Genomic DNA, 13413 nt, shown 5'->3' with positions numbered 1-13413 from the left:
TATGGTACATCTTGCTGCGGTGCCAGCAGAGGTGACCGCGAAGCAGACGGCCCGTCTGCTCGTCGACATGGTGTTCAAACACCATGGCATGCCGTCCGATATCGTGTCGGACAGAGACCCGCGCTTCACAGCGCACCTGTGGCAAGAAGTGTTTACACTTCTTGGGAGCCAGCTTTCCATGTCGACTGCGGATCATCCGCAGACGGACGGTCAAACCGAGCGCGTGAATCGCGTGTTCGTCGATATGTTGAAGAGCTACGCTCACTCGTTCCAATACTGGAGCGAGTGCTTATCGATGGCAGAGTTTGCCATCAACAACTCAGTGCATGCCTCGACCGGGCATACACCGTTCTACGTGAATGCCATGCGGCATCCACGCCTACCGCGTTTACTCGGAGTGATGGCTCCCACTTTAAGTGGGGAGGATCTACGACTGCAATACAGCAGCCGCAGAAAACCGCTGACACTTGCACAGTGTCAGCTGCAACAATGGACAAACCATGAGTCTGCGCAGGGCGCAGACTCCCCTAACAACAAGGCCAACGACCACGGGTCTGCGCAGGGCGCAGACACCGCAAGAACCACGCAGAGGCCGGGCCTCTAGCGGAGAGCGAGCTGAATGACTTCAGCTCGGATGCAATCAGTTTCATCACCAAAAGACAAGCCGTGATTCGGTTTGTCCAAGACATAATAGCAGCTTCTGTTGATCAACAGAAGCTGAACGCAGACAATGCGGGCAGAGGCAACACAAATGAATTTAAAGTTGGTTCATTAGTTTTGTTAGCTACACAAAACCTGCCTAGACATGCAGTTTCGGATTTCGGAGCAAGCAAGCTTGTTCGCGCTTCATCGGGCCGTTCACTGTGTTGGCACGGCACGGCAACGCATACACGCTAGACATACCGTCTAGCATGCGCCTCCATCCGACCTTTACGTCGGACGGCTGAAGCCATACCGGCAGCACGAGCCATCTAGCTCGGCTGACCCGAAGCCTCGGCAGGAGCCGAGGCAGAAGCGGAGGACTTGGCCTCGGCGACGAGCAGCCTCTCCTCCAGCGCGCGGACGCGCTGGAGCAACCCCTTCATCTGGGTCCCCAGCTCGACCTGGATATTCGAGGCGGTCTGCGAGACCGCCGCGACTTGGGCCTTCTGGTTCGCCAGCTCCTGCTTCAGGGCGGCGCACTCAGCGCCCTGCAAACGCTCCACGGCGGTCACCCGGTCGTGGAGAGGCGCATACTGGTCAGCCCGGGGCTGATCATACCCGGGCGTGTTCCCACCCCGCCACCGCCGATCCGTGACGCCCGCGGCTCAACCCGCTGGATTGTTGAGCGGATTGTTGACCATAGTATCCCGAAAACGAACCCTCAAGGGGCTCGTTTTCGTATTCGTTGGAGAGGATTTCCTCCCCATCGAGATACATGGGAGCCGCGGAACGTCTTGCTGGAGGACGTTCCGGAAATGGTGAGGGCGTACGAAGAGCAGTACGCGCTGGCGCAGCGGAAGTAACACGAGCGCTGCGATCATCGCTAGCGCCCGAACCCTCACGTGCTAAGAACTTAGCACGGAGCTCTTGAGACTCTCGGGCACACGGAACGACGTGTACCCGTTCAGGTCGCGGTGGCTCAAGCGGACCGCGCCTGGAAAGCACTTCGTGCACTGAAAGCCCTCGGGCACAGCGCACGGCACATTTGCCTCCTCAGCAGCAACATGAAGTTGCTCCAGCTTTCCACGCTTCGAGTACGTCTCGAAGCGATCACGCGCTTGCTTAATCCGATCACGGTAAGCACTCGGCCTCTTGTTGAAGTTCTCAACAAAGGCGTTCCAACTTTGACAAAGTGCCTGCCATTCGGGCACTTTGCTGCGAGAAGAGGTCTTCTTGCTTTGAAACCATCGGAGCTCATGAAAGAGTCCGATGTAGTAATCGCGCCTTTGATGCGTTTCCGCATCAAAGTGCAGCTCGGCAGCCACAGCGTCATCTTTGATGGCGCTGCATACGTACAGCGGCACCTCATTCGGAGGTACCGAGTTCCCATACCGGTCCGCGATCTCGGACGCGGACGGCATCCATGGATCGCGCGCTGCAGGCGCAGCGCGCGGAGAGCCTTGAGCTTTAACATCACGCGCTGCAGCAGCAGCGCGCGGAGTACTGAGAGCCCCAGCAGAAGCGAGTGGGGTATCGCTCTCAGTACGCGAACGCTTCGAACTAGAAGCGTCCGGTTCGTCCCCTTCACGCGGGTGAACGTTCTTGGCGTGAGGGTCGAGCGATTCACTCGACACTGAGTCTTTACGCTTTGAGGGCGAGTCATCCTCGCCCTCCATGTCTTCATCGTCGTCGTCGAAGTCGACGACGTCACCGTACTTCGCCTTCTGGCGTTCGAAGTAGTCGTCGATGGAGAGATGACTCCCCACCGACTTCGAGGTCTTCTTCTGTGGCGCGCTCATCGTTGAATGAGCGCGGATTTCTTCTCCAAACGCGGAGAATTGACGAATGGTCAATTCCAAAAGATTGACGTGCGGGGACCCCGCGCGTCTAACCTTAAGGGGGGGATGGTGTAACGGGGTTACACGTACAAGTGGCTGCAAGTCACTTGTGAATTTAACAGATAGGTTATCTGTTAAACGTTTTGGATACTTCCTCACATTGGTGTAAGACACACCGATGGATACATTGAAGTGGACCACCACAGTGAGTGGTCCACACATACCCAAAGATCCTATTGGTAGAAAGCAGCATCTTTCTACCAATCAGAGACATGCATATTAGCGGGGCTCTGACAGCCAGCCGCTGCCAACCCTTTCACAGATGATAAACAGTTTTTAGCAGATTTTAGAGGAAGATCAATTTACAAGCAATACAGTTCTCATTTTACCTAATCTAAGTCACTTGGAATCCTTTCTTACTTAACTTATATTTGTGTATTCAAATATAATTAACCGAAGTAATTACTAAGTACTTACGCTTCCTCATACACGTTGCGCAACGTGTAAGCTAAAGTAGTGAGTCAAGTTAGACCCACTACATACTTCATGAAGCACACGGAGGACCCGGATTCTTTCCACTCATCGACTTGTCTGGTAAGCTCTGGGTAGTCCACCAGATTTTCTATCCACACCCAGGATAACTGGTGGGGCTTGCACGAGGTAGCAGCGATGAGGGGGGTCCCCCCACACGTCGTGAAGGTGGCGAAGCAGGTACGTCATATTGCGATCGAAAGACTATCCTGGCTTGTAATAGTTCTTCCACCCAAGATGAGGATTCGTTGCGGGAACCGGTGGTAGCGGCGGGTGCCGCAACGGAGGCTTTCCAGCACGACAGAGCCTCTTCAATCTGCGCTGACCAGACGATGCATCAAACAAACCCGAACAGGAGTCGGCATCAACACTTGTGGGATCAACCATCACGACAGTTTGTGGCGATTCATGCGAACTTAACGATGTTTCCTGCGAACTTGGTGAAGATGCATGCGCACCTAGCAACGGCACCACTGAGGATTCCACAGCATGCACCAACTCGTCCATGGCGAGAGTGACATCATCGGGTATGATCAGAGCAAGGCGCTCAATAGTGTCCGAGGCTGGGAGTTCGTGGCGTTCAACAACGTCGAGGCGTTCAGCAATGTCAGAAACAGTGGTCACGGGGCGCACTGTATTATCAGGAACGGTACTCTCCGAAGGCACAGCAACACTGTGAGCGACAGCGACGGCTTCATCTCGATCAGCACGCGCAGCGGCGCGGTCAGCACGCTCGGCATCTTCAGTAGGAGACGTGGCAGGCGGCACGGTAGCCGGCAGCGATGGCAGCGCGGCCACAGAAGGCGCGACAGGGAGCAGCGATTCGACGGACGACGCCAGAGCGGTGGCGCTTGGCTCGGCGGTCGACTCAGCGAACGCCATTGCAGGCGACGCAGCGGGCGGAGAAGCGCACGACGAGGAGCCCGAGGCCGAAGGCGTGGACCGAGCAGCAGTAGCGGAGGTCTGCATCAGACGCGGGGCCGGCCACAGCACTCTACGAATTCCAAGCCACGGCAGCGACGAACTCCAGCACAGCAGCAACGAACTCCAGGTCACAGCAGCAGCGGGTAGACGGCAAAGCAGTGACGGGTTGACAGCCAGGCAGCGAGGACCAGCAGTGGAGGTCCAGGCGGCAGCAACGGCGGGGACAGCCAGCGACGACGACCCGCGATGAAGATTCGAGAATGTCTTCTTGGAAGGGGGGTGAGTGTATCCGGATGACCGGATACGAGAAGGTATAGTATCAGACTAGGATATTGTATGCAAATAGTTAATCTAATATAAAGGCAGATGTAGGGCAGCTGTGGAGGCCACGTGGCCTCCATCTGCCTGAACTGCGGGGGACGGCACTTCTCTTTCAGCCGCCCTCCCCCAAAGTCCTCCGCGCAACGGATAAAATGAGTACCTCATTGCCATGACGCGAGTGTGTTAGACACACTGACTGTGATTCAGCATGATCAAGTTGAACGGGGCATTAAGTGGGTAAGGCGTGAGATCAAGCGGCGATGCACTATAGCTGGGGTGGCCTATTCTGTAGGAAAATGGAGAGAGTTCTGGGGGATATTTTGCGCGCACATGGCTTGAACAGTACTCCATTGAGGTCTGGAATGTGTTTGGGCTGGACAGCGAACTGCTTGCGAGGACTAACAATCCTCTCGAGTGGTTTAACCGCGAGTTAAATAGTAGGTTCCCAACGCCGCATCCGTCTATGGCGACATTCGTCACGGTGATTAAGACGATCTCGCACGAGTATGTGCGTCGTATTGCCAACGTTCTTCGTGGTCGTGCCCGACGAGTTGCTCGCGAAGTAATCCAGCTTCCTGAAGCCATCGACATTCCTGCCGACATTGCGACCGACGAGGAGATGGCTGAGGAGGTGACTCCCTCCGACACCGACACTGGTTCAGGCGCCAGTGTCACACTATAGGTATTGTTAGGTAGCTACTAGTACATTCCTATAATGCAGCAACTTCTCTAAAACACATTTCCTTCACCTTCAAATTGATCAGTTCACATGGCTGTTCCTGATCGTGAACAAGATCAGGTCCGTATACGAACCAAAATAAATTCTTCCAGAAATTCTCAAGCATCATCTCCAGCAGGGAGCTCCAAAGAGTCTACCCGAGCCTGCGATCAAGATCGCGCGACGCCGTCGACCAATACTTCTTCTGTTCCATCTTCGACTTCTTACCATCACCCCAGATTCTGGAATGAGAGAACACAGGAAGAGATCCACCTAGATCGACCGTTTAGTCGAGCGCTTTCTTTTTGTTGGACTTGTTGGCTCCCAGCAATAAAGAGAAACGGCATTTGTTGTTATTCTTGCTATGCTACACTACGAGCGACTAAGTTACTACACGTTCAGGCACAACTGCTCCAAAGCAGCACGGCAATGGGACGCTAGCTGGGCATCACGGTGTTTGGCGTGCAGTCGAAGAACGTGTAGGCAACGTTCATCGTTTACACTAGAGGCAGCAACCGATCGGGGATCCACCTCCGACACAAGTCTGGCAAATGCACCGAGCGCTCGGGCGCATTCCCGAAGTAGCTCGATGGAGAAGAGAGACCGCTCACTCGCGTGTTCCAGCTGTGCCAGAACTACCGGTGTGGCTTGAATCCGAAGCTGTTGCGCCGTGCGCCGAGCCAGCGCCAGTTCGTTCTCTGGGAACCTTGGGACGGCGCGAGCGATGTTTGCTAGCGCTCCAACGGCACAGCGCGACATGCTGAGGTCCGTAGCTTCGGCTGCTTGAACCAAAGGCGTCACGAGGTCAGCGTGGGCTACGAGGCAGGAGTTCTGCACGTCCTCCGTGAGCTCTGCAAGTCCAGCGCAACCTTCCCGCATTGCGTCCAGGTACCGAGACGTTAGCATGATCTTCATGGCCTCGACGCCCGAGCTGGGTGTCGGCTTCTTCAATGACAACGTCCGCCAGATCTGTGTTCCGAGGCCTTCGTGGTCCGATGCATGCGACTGCGTCGAGCTCGACATGTGCGTGTGCTGGTTGGACGCTTGACCATGAGCCCCCGAAGCCGACGCGAGCTCCCTCGCTACACGCTTCTGACTTGTGCTCTGAGAACACGGCAGCGCTGTCGCATCGATAATCGGGACTAATTTCTGGTGAAGAATTCGATACAGTCCGTCCCAGAGCAGCACGCTGCCGCTGCGGCGCTGGAACTCCACCAGGAGCGTGCGCTGGTGCGCGTACACTCGCACCACGAACTCGACGTGGCTGTAGTGCACGTACTTGAGGCACTTGAACTTGCACTTGAGCGGGTGGAAGATGGCTTCAATGCCGCAGTCTGCGAACAGCGCGGCCAGCGTGGACGTCACCTCGGCGGCAGCAGTGCCCGCGCCGGTATTAGTCCGCTTGGGCTTGCAGTAGAAATGGTACGGGTCCACGGGGTACGGCGGCGGGGGCAGCGACGGCGCGATGATATGCTGCAGCACGGACGGCAGCCCTTCCCTGCGGTCCTCCACGTCCACGTCCACGTCCTCCACCTCCACGGCCTCGTCCATGACGCTGTCCAGCTCCTCGTCCTCCTCTTCCTCGTCCGCCTCGTCGTCGCTGCCCAGGCCGAAGTCGTGGCGGCCCGTGTTGGGGTTCACCACGTACGACGCGAAGCTGCTGGTGCTGCTGGTGCTGGCGCAGCTGTTACCGCTGGCCGTGCGCGCTCTCCTCAGCCGTCTCCACTGCTCATACGGCGTGCTCTGCCCCGCCGCCCCACCCTCACTGTGGCCGCTGGAGCTGGGGGAGAAGCCGTCGCTGCTCACTTTGGCCGAGCGGCTGCTGCGCAGCACGGGGATGCCCAGCGCGCCGTGGCTGCGGCTGAGCGCAGCCTTGGCACCTCCTGCCTCGCTGCGACGCAGCTCCATCTTGGACGGCAGCCGCGACGTGGACGCGCGCAGCGACACGGCGGAGGCGCGCGACGAGTGCGACGCCACGAGCCTCGGCGGGCCGTCCACGGACCGCACGCTGTGCGTCTGCAGCTGCGGCCGCTGGTGCTGGCGGTGGTAGTGGTGCTCCAGCTGCGCGATGGGCTGCTGCGCGTACTGGCGGCGCAGGCGACGTGCGGCCGCGCGGCTGTCGGCGTCGACGCCTCCGCTGGCGCTGGCGTTGGCTGCGAGCGCCGCGTTCTCCTGGCCGACGCTGCGTGAGCGCTGCATGGTGGGGATGACGGCGGCCGACGAAGCGCCGGGGCTCTTGCGCGGCGTCCACGCGCCGGGAGACTGGAAGGCGCTGGCCATGGATGGCCTGCCCGCCGCTGCCTGCTGGTGTGGCCTTGGTGTAGTGCGTGAAGGGGTCTCGGAGGCGGAATGGGGCGCTAGATTCGGGCCACCTGAGTTGGCGTTTTGGCCAATGGCGGCGCGAGGAGTTTTCGCGCAGCGTCGAGGGAAGCCGCGCGGAACGTTCGATCGTCAGCGGATTAGCGTAAAACGGAGGGAAGAACGACGTTTTAGTGGCGTGTAGCCATTTCGACGGAGCCGTCTGCGACGTGTGGCAGACACGTGATCGACCGACAGACCTTCCGCCCTTGCCATCAGATCGGCAGAATCGATGGGGCATCTGCTGGACGTGTGGCTGGCTGCGCATTGTTTGATAGCACCAGCGAGCGGCTGCGGACAAAGAGCAGGTGACGCTGCACGAGAGGCATCTGCTCTCTCCGTATCGTTGCCGATTTCCTGTTCCTCGGTGCATGTAGTGCATGAGGAAGTAAATGTACTGTACTGCAGTCCGTGGTGTCTACACTGGCGGCAGGCTGCTGATGTCGCGTCGGTCGTTGCGCCGCAGCAGCCGCATCTGCCGGTTAAACTTGCGCACATGACCTTGCGGGTCGATGGTCGACGAGTCTCGCTCCGCTGCCAACAGGTTCCTGCTTGAGGTCGCGCTGCTGCTGCGCAGGCTGGAGGAGCTGCCGAATCCGGACACGATCGGCCGCGAAGTAATGGCGCTCTTCGGACGCGGGGACGTGGCTGCCGCGACGGAGACTGGCACGATCTCTTCGGACCCGTTGATCCGCCGGATGACGTGCTTCTCCATGTTGACGGGCAGCAAATACCCTCCTCCCTCGCCGGTAGTGTCGACGTCGTTGTGGGGTCCCGAGTTGGTGCTTCGACTGCTAGTGCTACCGTTCACTGCAGCGGGGGGCGGCGCTGCTGTGCCCGGCGAGAGGTCCTGGAAACACAACTTCGGCACCCCGAGGACACGCATCTGCTTCTTCTCAAGCTGAGGGATCATGGCCTGTGAGGAGAGGATGGTTTTCAGCACGTACACCATCCACTTTTGCTCTCGGTACGTTTGACGCACGCACTGCGTGGCAGCGGCACCCGCCGGAAGAGCACTGCAACTACCAAACACCCTCCGACCCTCCGCTGACGGTGACAGCAACCCCGATGCTAGTGGTGAGCCTTCGCGAAAAGTTGTGGGGTCATTTTCTGCCGCTTCGGAGATCGATTGTTGCAATAGGTCCCCGGGCCGTGGAAGTACAGAAGTGTTCGTCTGCACGTGGGTGAAGCGACGAACGCCGACCGTGGCTGGAGGTGTGGCTCCAATGGGGGCATCACCAATCATATTAGAGCTGAAGATGGAGATCTTTTCACATTCGTAGCGCACTTGCTGCACTTCCTCATCCGTTTGCCGCAACACCGAGAGCAAACTGGGAATGAGTTGGCTGCGTGCGTCGATAGCGGCTCCTTCCTCTACGACTAATCGGTGCAAGGTTACAGCACAAATTCGTCCGAGAAGGCTGTTTCGATACGTATTTCGTAGTCGCAACGGTGATGTAGGACCCGGTGGCAGCACTGGTATTGAGAGCGTCATCCGCTGTGCTTTTGGCTTCGGCTGGGCCATCAGTTGCAAAAGAGTCTGAATCACACCCAAGCGAACCATTGCCACTCGAAACACTTTTACCGTGCTTAAGTTTGCGATGGCAGCACTTGCTTCGAGCAGAATGCGGTCACTAGCTTGACCCGAAACAATTTCTGCTTGAAAGTGCTTGATGCCATGAAGCATGTGCCGCTCCAGCATTAGGCTAACAGAAGAGTCTCGGTCCGAGTCGTTGTTCTCATTTTCATCGTCCTTCTCCAGGTCTTTCATGGTGTCAACCGGTTTATCTGCGTTGGTGGTGCCTACATCATACAATGAGCCATCCCCGTCGTCGTGCTTTTCGTAGAAGAGTGCAAGGTGCTCCGTGACGCTCAACGTGAGATTTCGGATCGTAACAGCGCCACACTCTCGGAGTCGCAGATTCCTAGCTGATCCCAATGGGTTTGCACTTGTTGTTGACGCTCCTCCACCACTACAGATACTTACAACCACATGGACTGCTTGAGTTTCGCACAACTGCAGTTGAATGTGTTGATAAGTGGATAACAACATAAGAACGCGGACGCACTCGCGTGCTATCACACTGCTACTTGCGTGCCGTCGATGCAGTAGAGCGCAAAGACTTACAGTGCGCTGTCGTAGTAATGTATCCGCGCATTTCGGTTTTCCAGCCAAAGTATGCGTCAAACTCGCTGCTAGTTCGCAAGCATGCACATCATTCCCCAAAGCGCGATACTCCAGCAGTGGCAACAGCCGCAGAATAATGTTCTCCTCCATTAGAGCTAGCGCAAGAGAATCGTCATGAGCAACATTGTGCAGACACTTAAGAGCAGCCATGTAGGTGTTAGCTCCTGCAGACTCACGCTCCACCATTTGCAACATCGGTTGGGATTTTCCTTGATTATTTGATAGCTCCCACGAGACGGAAACGGGCGGTGAAGTAGCAGGCAACCCATTTGCAGTGACTTCTAGTAGCGTTAATACCGCTCGAGGAACGCGCATTTCTCCAAAGAGGTGCAAGGAATCTGTCACCAACGAACAGTTAGCCAAAGCTTCAATAGCAAATTGCCGTACAACAGGGTGATCGCACTCGGTGCAGAGAATTAAAAGTTGCAGCGTCTTGCGCTCGCATAGCATTTCTACCCAGGGTTGACGACAGCTCAGGTTTCGTAGGGCCATCGCAGCTGAAGCGCAAGACTCGATATCTCCGTCCACGTAATTGCGAATGACCTCCACGACCTGCGCACGCATGAGTTCCTTGTGGTTTTCTTCATAACTTGCTAGATTGCAAATTATGGCGAGCGCAAATCGCCGGCTCTCCATGCTTAAATGTCCAGCTAAGCACTGCACTTGTTGTTGCTGCTTTTGTGGCGATCTTACTCGACCAAAGAGGAACGATGTGATTGCCGGGTCGTTGAATGATGGCACCCTCCAGTTTGGGCTTGAGTTACCTCCACCTGAAGCTGCCCCTGGTTGTTTACATTCCACTGCAGTTGACAGGTACGCCATGACCCCGTTGGCTAAGAGTTTGTGGTGATATTGGTGGTCACACGATAAATTGAAGAGGGCCCGCAAGCCGATGCTAAAAACCTCGTCAGGGGACGACGATGATAACGCTCCATTGTCCATTGTTCCCGACACTTGACGTTCCCCTGTAATACCAGTACCGCTGGTGACATCAGTCGTGCCCGACATCATAACCTGCGACAGCCTCATCAAAGCATAAAGAACTCCATCTTCGACAACCTTCGGGCGCGAAGCTCCATGCGAAAGAAGGTTGGACAGCGTCTTGGCGTGAATCTGCTTCGCCTGGATCGAGTTTGCACGTAGTAGTGCTACAACGATGAAATCCTTCAGCTCAGCGGAGGACCAAACGCAAGCAACTGTAGACACGTTACAGGCTGCAATAGCTGCATACTGCTGGCACTCAACCTGGCTAGTACGACCCAGCCGATTCAGCGCCCGAGCCAAGTTCGCGCACTGCACGAGCTGTTGGCAACCTTCAGCTGTGAATGAGATGATGGCGAATGCAGCCGAGCAAGCCAGCAAAGATTGAGATTCCTCGTTGACATTGCAGCAGTTGATAAGCCCCTGAATAACACGAAGATTCACGGAAGTTGATGCACACAGGTGATACAGTGTAGCCGCACAAAAAGCCTGTGTAATGCCACCTCTGGAAGATGAAGAAACACCAGAAATCGGCCCAGCTCCCCCAGCTCCCGACGGTAACGCACACAGTGCAATCAGCATAGTTTCAGCCTCCTCCGAATGTGTGAGATGCTTTTGGCTGTCACGGCGCTGAGTGGCAGCTCGAGTCAAAGCAAACAGTGATGCGGAGGCATAGCATGCTATCGGAAGCTGTCGCTGGAGCTGTACTCGGCGTGGATGTGATGGAGGAGCATTCGAGGGTATAGAGGTAGCTACTTTCAGGAACGCCTTCATGCATGGAAGAGCAAGCATCACAACGAGCTCGATGTTGGCCATATCCATCAGTTCGTTCGCGATAAGGAAGATTGAGGCCAGAAATCGTTCTTGATCGTCACCAAACGCCAAATTCAGTGCCTGGAATTGGTATTTCTCAGAATTCGGGGCAGGAGGCACAGTGAGTGCTGCTCCTGGTTCGTCTTGGTCTTTAACTGGGTGCTCCTCAAAGAAGTTAAAACCACTTACCAATGCGCGTACAACCTGGTCGCCATACACTAGCTGTTGTAGATAGTTATCGAAGAGTAGATTGCACAGTACAGAGGTATATATGTACCGGAGTCGTCTCGAATGGCCAACGTCTTCGGCTGCTGCTGCAAGAAGTTTTCCGTCCAGTGTACGAAGTAACTCGTTTGCAAAAGTTGCTTGCTGCGCGAAATTCAATAGCGCAATAAGTGCATCCTCCTTCGTGTCCTCCGACATATCCATAGTCCATGGAAATGAAGTCGCATAGGAAGCACGCGATGAACACAGGTACCAAATTGGTTCAGGTTCGGCCAAAGACACGGGCGAAATAATACTCCCAACAAATCTGCCGGTTGTATCGTGTCCTGAGCTCTCATTTGTTTCAGTCATCGGTGGCATTCTTCCTTCCTGATGCTGCTCTTGGGGCCTAACTTCCTGTTCAGCTGACGGGGAAATGCGTTCATCCTCCGTTTCATCGGCCGATATGGGAGGTAGCACCGTGATTGCGTGAAGCATCAAGAGTACTTGAGATATATCCATGAAAGCAGACCTGCAAGAGCTCTCAAAACTGAGATTGCATAACGTACGCACTGAATTCCGCATCAGTGTCCGTGCATCTCGCGCATTAGCGGCATATCTAATATGGTCCAGCAAAGCTAGTTTTGTGGCTTGCTGGATCAGATCCTGGGGAAAGTTTTGGCGCCGCAAGTCGATATTACTGGAGAAGTTTGCCAATGCTCGCGAACATGGAATGCTGGTACAGCGAAATCTCTCTTCGATCGTGATACTCGAATTGTAATTACCTACGTCACGCAACGCTCCAGATAGCATCAAACTCAAGGATTTGATGCCATGAGAACCCATCATGCTATGATACTCGACATACGCCGAGAAATTTGCGAGTGTGTCTGCAGCTAATCGCAGCAGCTTCATACAAATATTCATGTCTGCGGTCCATGCAGGAGGCTGAACGCCATGATGAAGGAGGAAACGCGAGCTGGATCCACCACCATTACCATCAACAAGTTTACAGAGTTGGCTGACCAAAGTGTGCAGTGTTTCAGCAGCTCCACCGCGGAGTGCACCGAGACAGCTTGAGCGATATAGCGACAAGTTGAACAGCGCCTCCACCGCAAACTGTGACGTGGACGGTGAAGCGGACATTTGACTGATAACGTTCATAAGACCGAGAGGACTCTGTACTGCCTGTGGGTCACCAACGAAGACGCGATCTGGGAACGAGTGACCGTAAAAGATGAGGTTCGCGATACAGCTCACCACCAATTGCTGGAGAGGAACGTGCGGGACTGTGAGCATCGACAATAGCTCAGTTATCGCGCGACAGCGAACTAACACCGCAGCGCGTGCTCGACTTTGGGATAGTCGGCAAAGTGCTGTTGTGCAAGCGATTTTGACATCCATCAGAGGTGTCCAGCTCAATTCAAGTAGGGCGGACACGCCTTCCTTTAAGGCGAAATCTTCCAGCACCGATTGATCTGTCGTGACGTTAACAAGAACAGTAGCCGAGTACCGCAGCAGCTTGGAGTCTTCCACGTCGCTGAAGTCGGCGATCTGCGCAATTGCACCGCCACCGATGATTGCAAGCTCACTGCCAACCTGGCACGACAGCTTGTAGAGGGAGTGGGCGCAGGTTATTCGTGCGCCTAAATTTTGAGTGTGATCTAGGCTCACTTCTGGCTGGCGTGGCTTGGCTTCGTATGGAGTCATGGAGGCGCTGAGATCACCTCGAATTGTATTTACTCGCTGAAGAGGGGCCTTCGTTGTTAGACTTCCGCGCTTCATGGTTGCACTCTTGAACGAGGAACGCAACGGCGGTTTTCCATTCGGAGAAGATGCAGATGTACTGTGTCCTGCCTTCTCCGTTGATTGATCGTCGTTCGTAAAGCGTACTT

At 55.6% G+C, this 13413-nt stretch overlaps 2 protein-coding genes across 2 annotated transcripts; both read right to left on the bottom strand.

Moving 5' to 3' along the window:
• Positions 1-5364: 5364 nt before the first annotated feature.
• On the bottom strand, positions 5365-7254 carry IUM83_05453 (Armadillo-type fold; the record flags this gene model as incomplete). Its single annotated transcript, XM_067929591.1, has 1 exon — positions 5365-7254. One exon carries the CDS (start codon positions 7252-7254, stop codon positions 5365-5367), a length of 1890 nt encoding a protein of 629 aa, XP_067799541.1.
• A 496-nt stretch (positions 7255-7750) lies between these two features.
• On the bottom strand, positions 7751-8284 carry IUM83_05452 (uncharacterized protein; the record flags this gene model as incomplete). The annotated part of the gene is made up of 1 exon (XM_067929590.1): positions 7751-8284. One exon carries the CDS (start codon positions 8282-8284, stop codon positions 7751-7753), a length of 534 nt encoding a protein of 177 aa, XP_067799667.1.
• Positions 8285-13413: the final 5129 nt, after the last annotated feature.

Source organism: Phytophthora cinnamomi (genome assembly GCF_018691715.1).
Source record: "Phytophthora cinnamomi strain GKB4 chromosome Unknown Contig4, whole genome shotgun sequence".
Lineage (NCBI taxonomy): Eukaryota > Oomycota > Peronosporomycetes > Peronosporales > Peronosporaceae > Phytophthora > Phytophthora cinnamomi.
The sequence above is the reverse complement of the archived record's forward strand: the minus strand, read 5'-3'. Positions and strand labels throughout refer to the sequence as shown.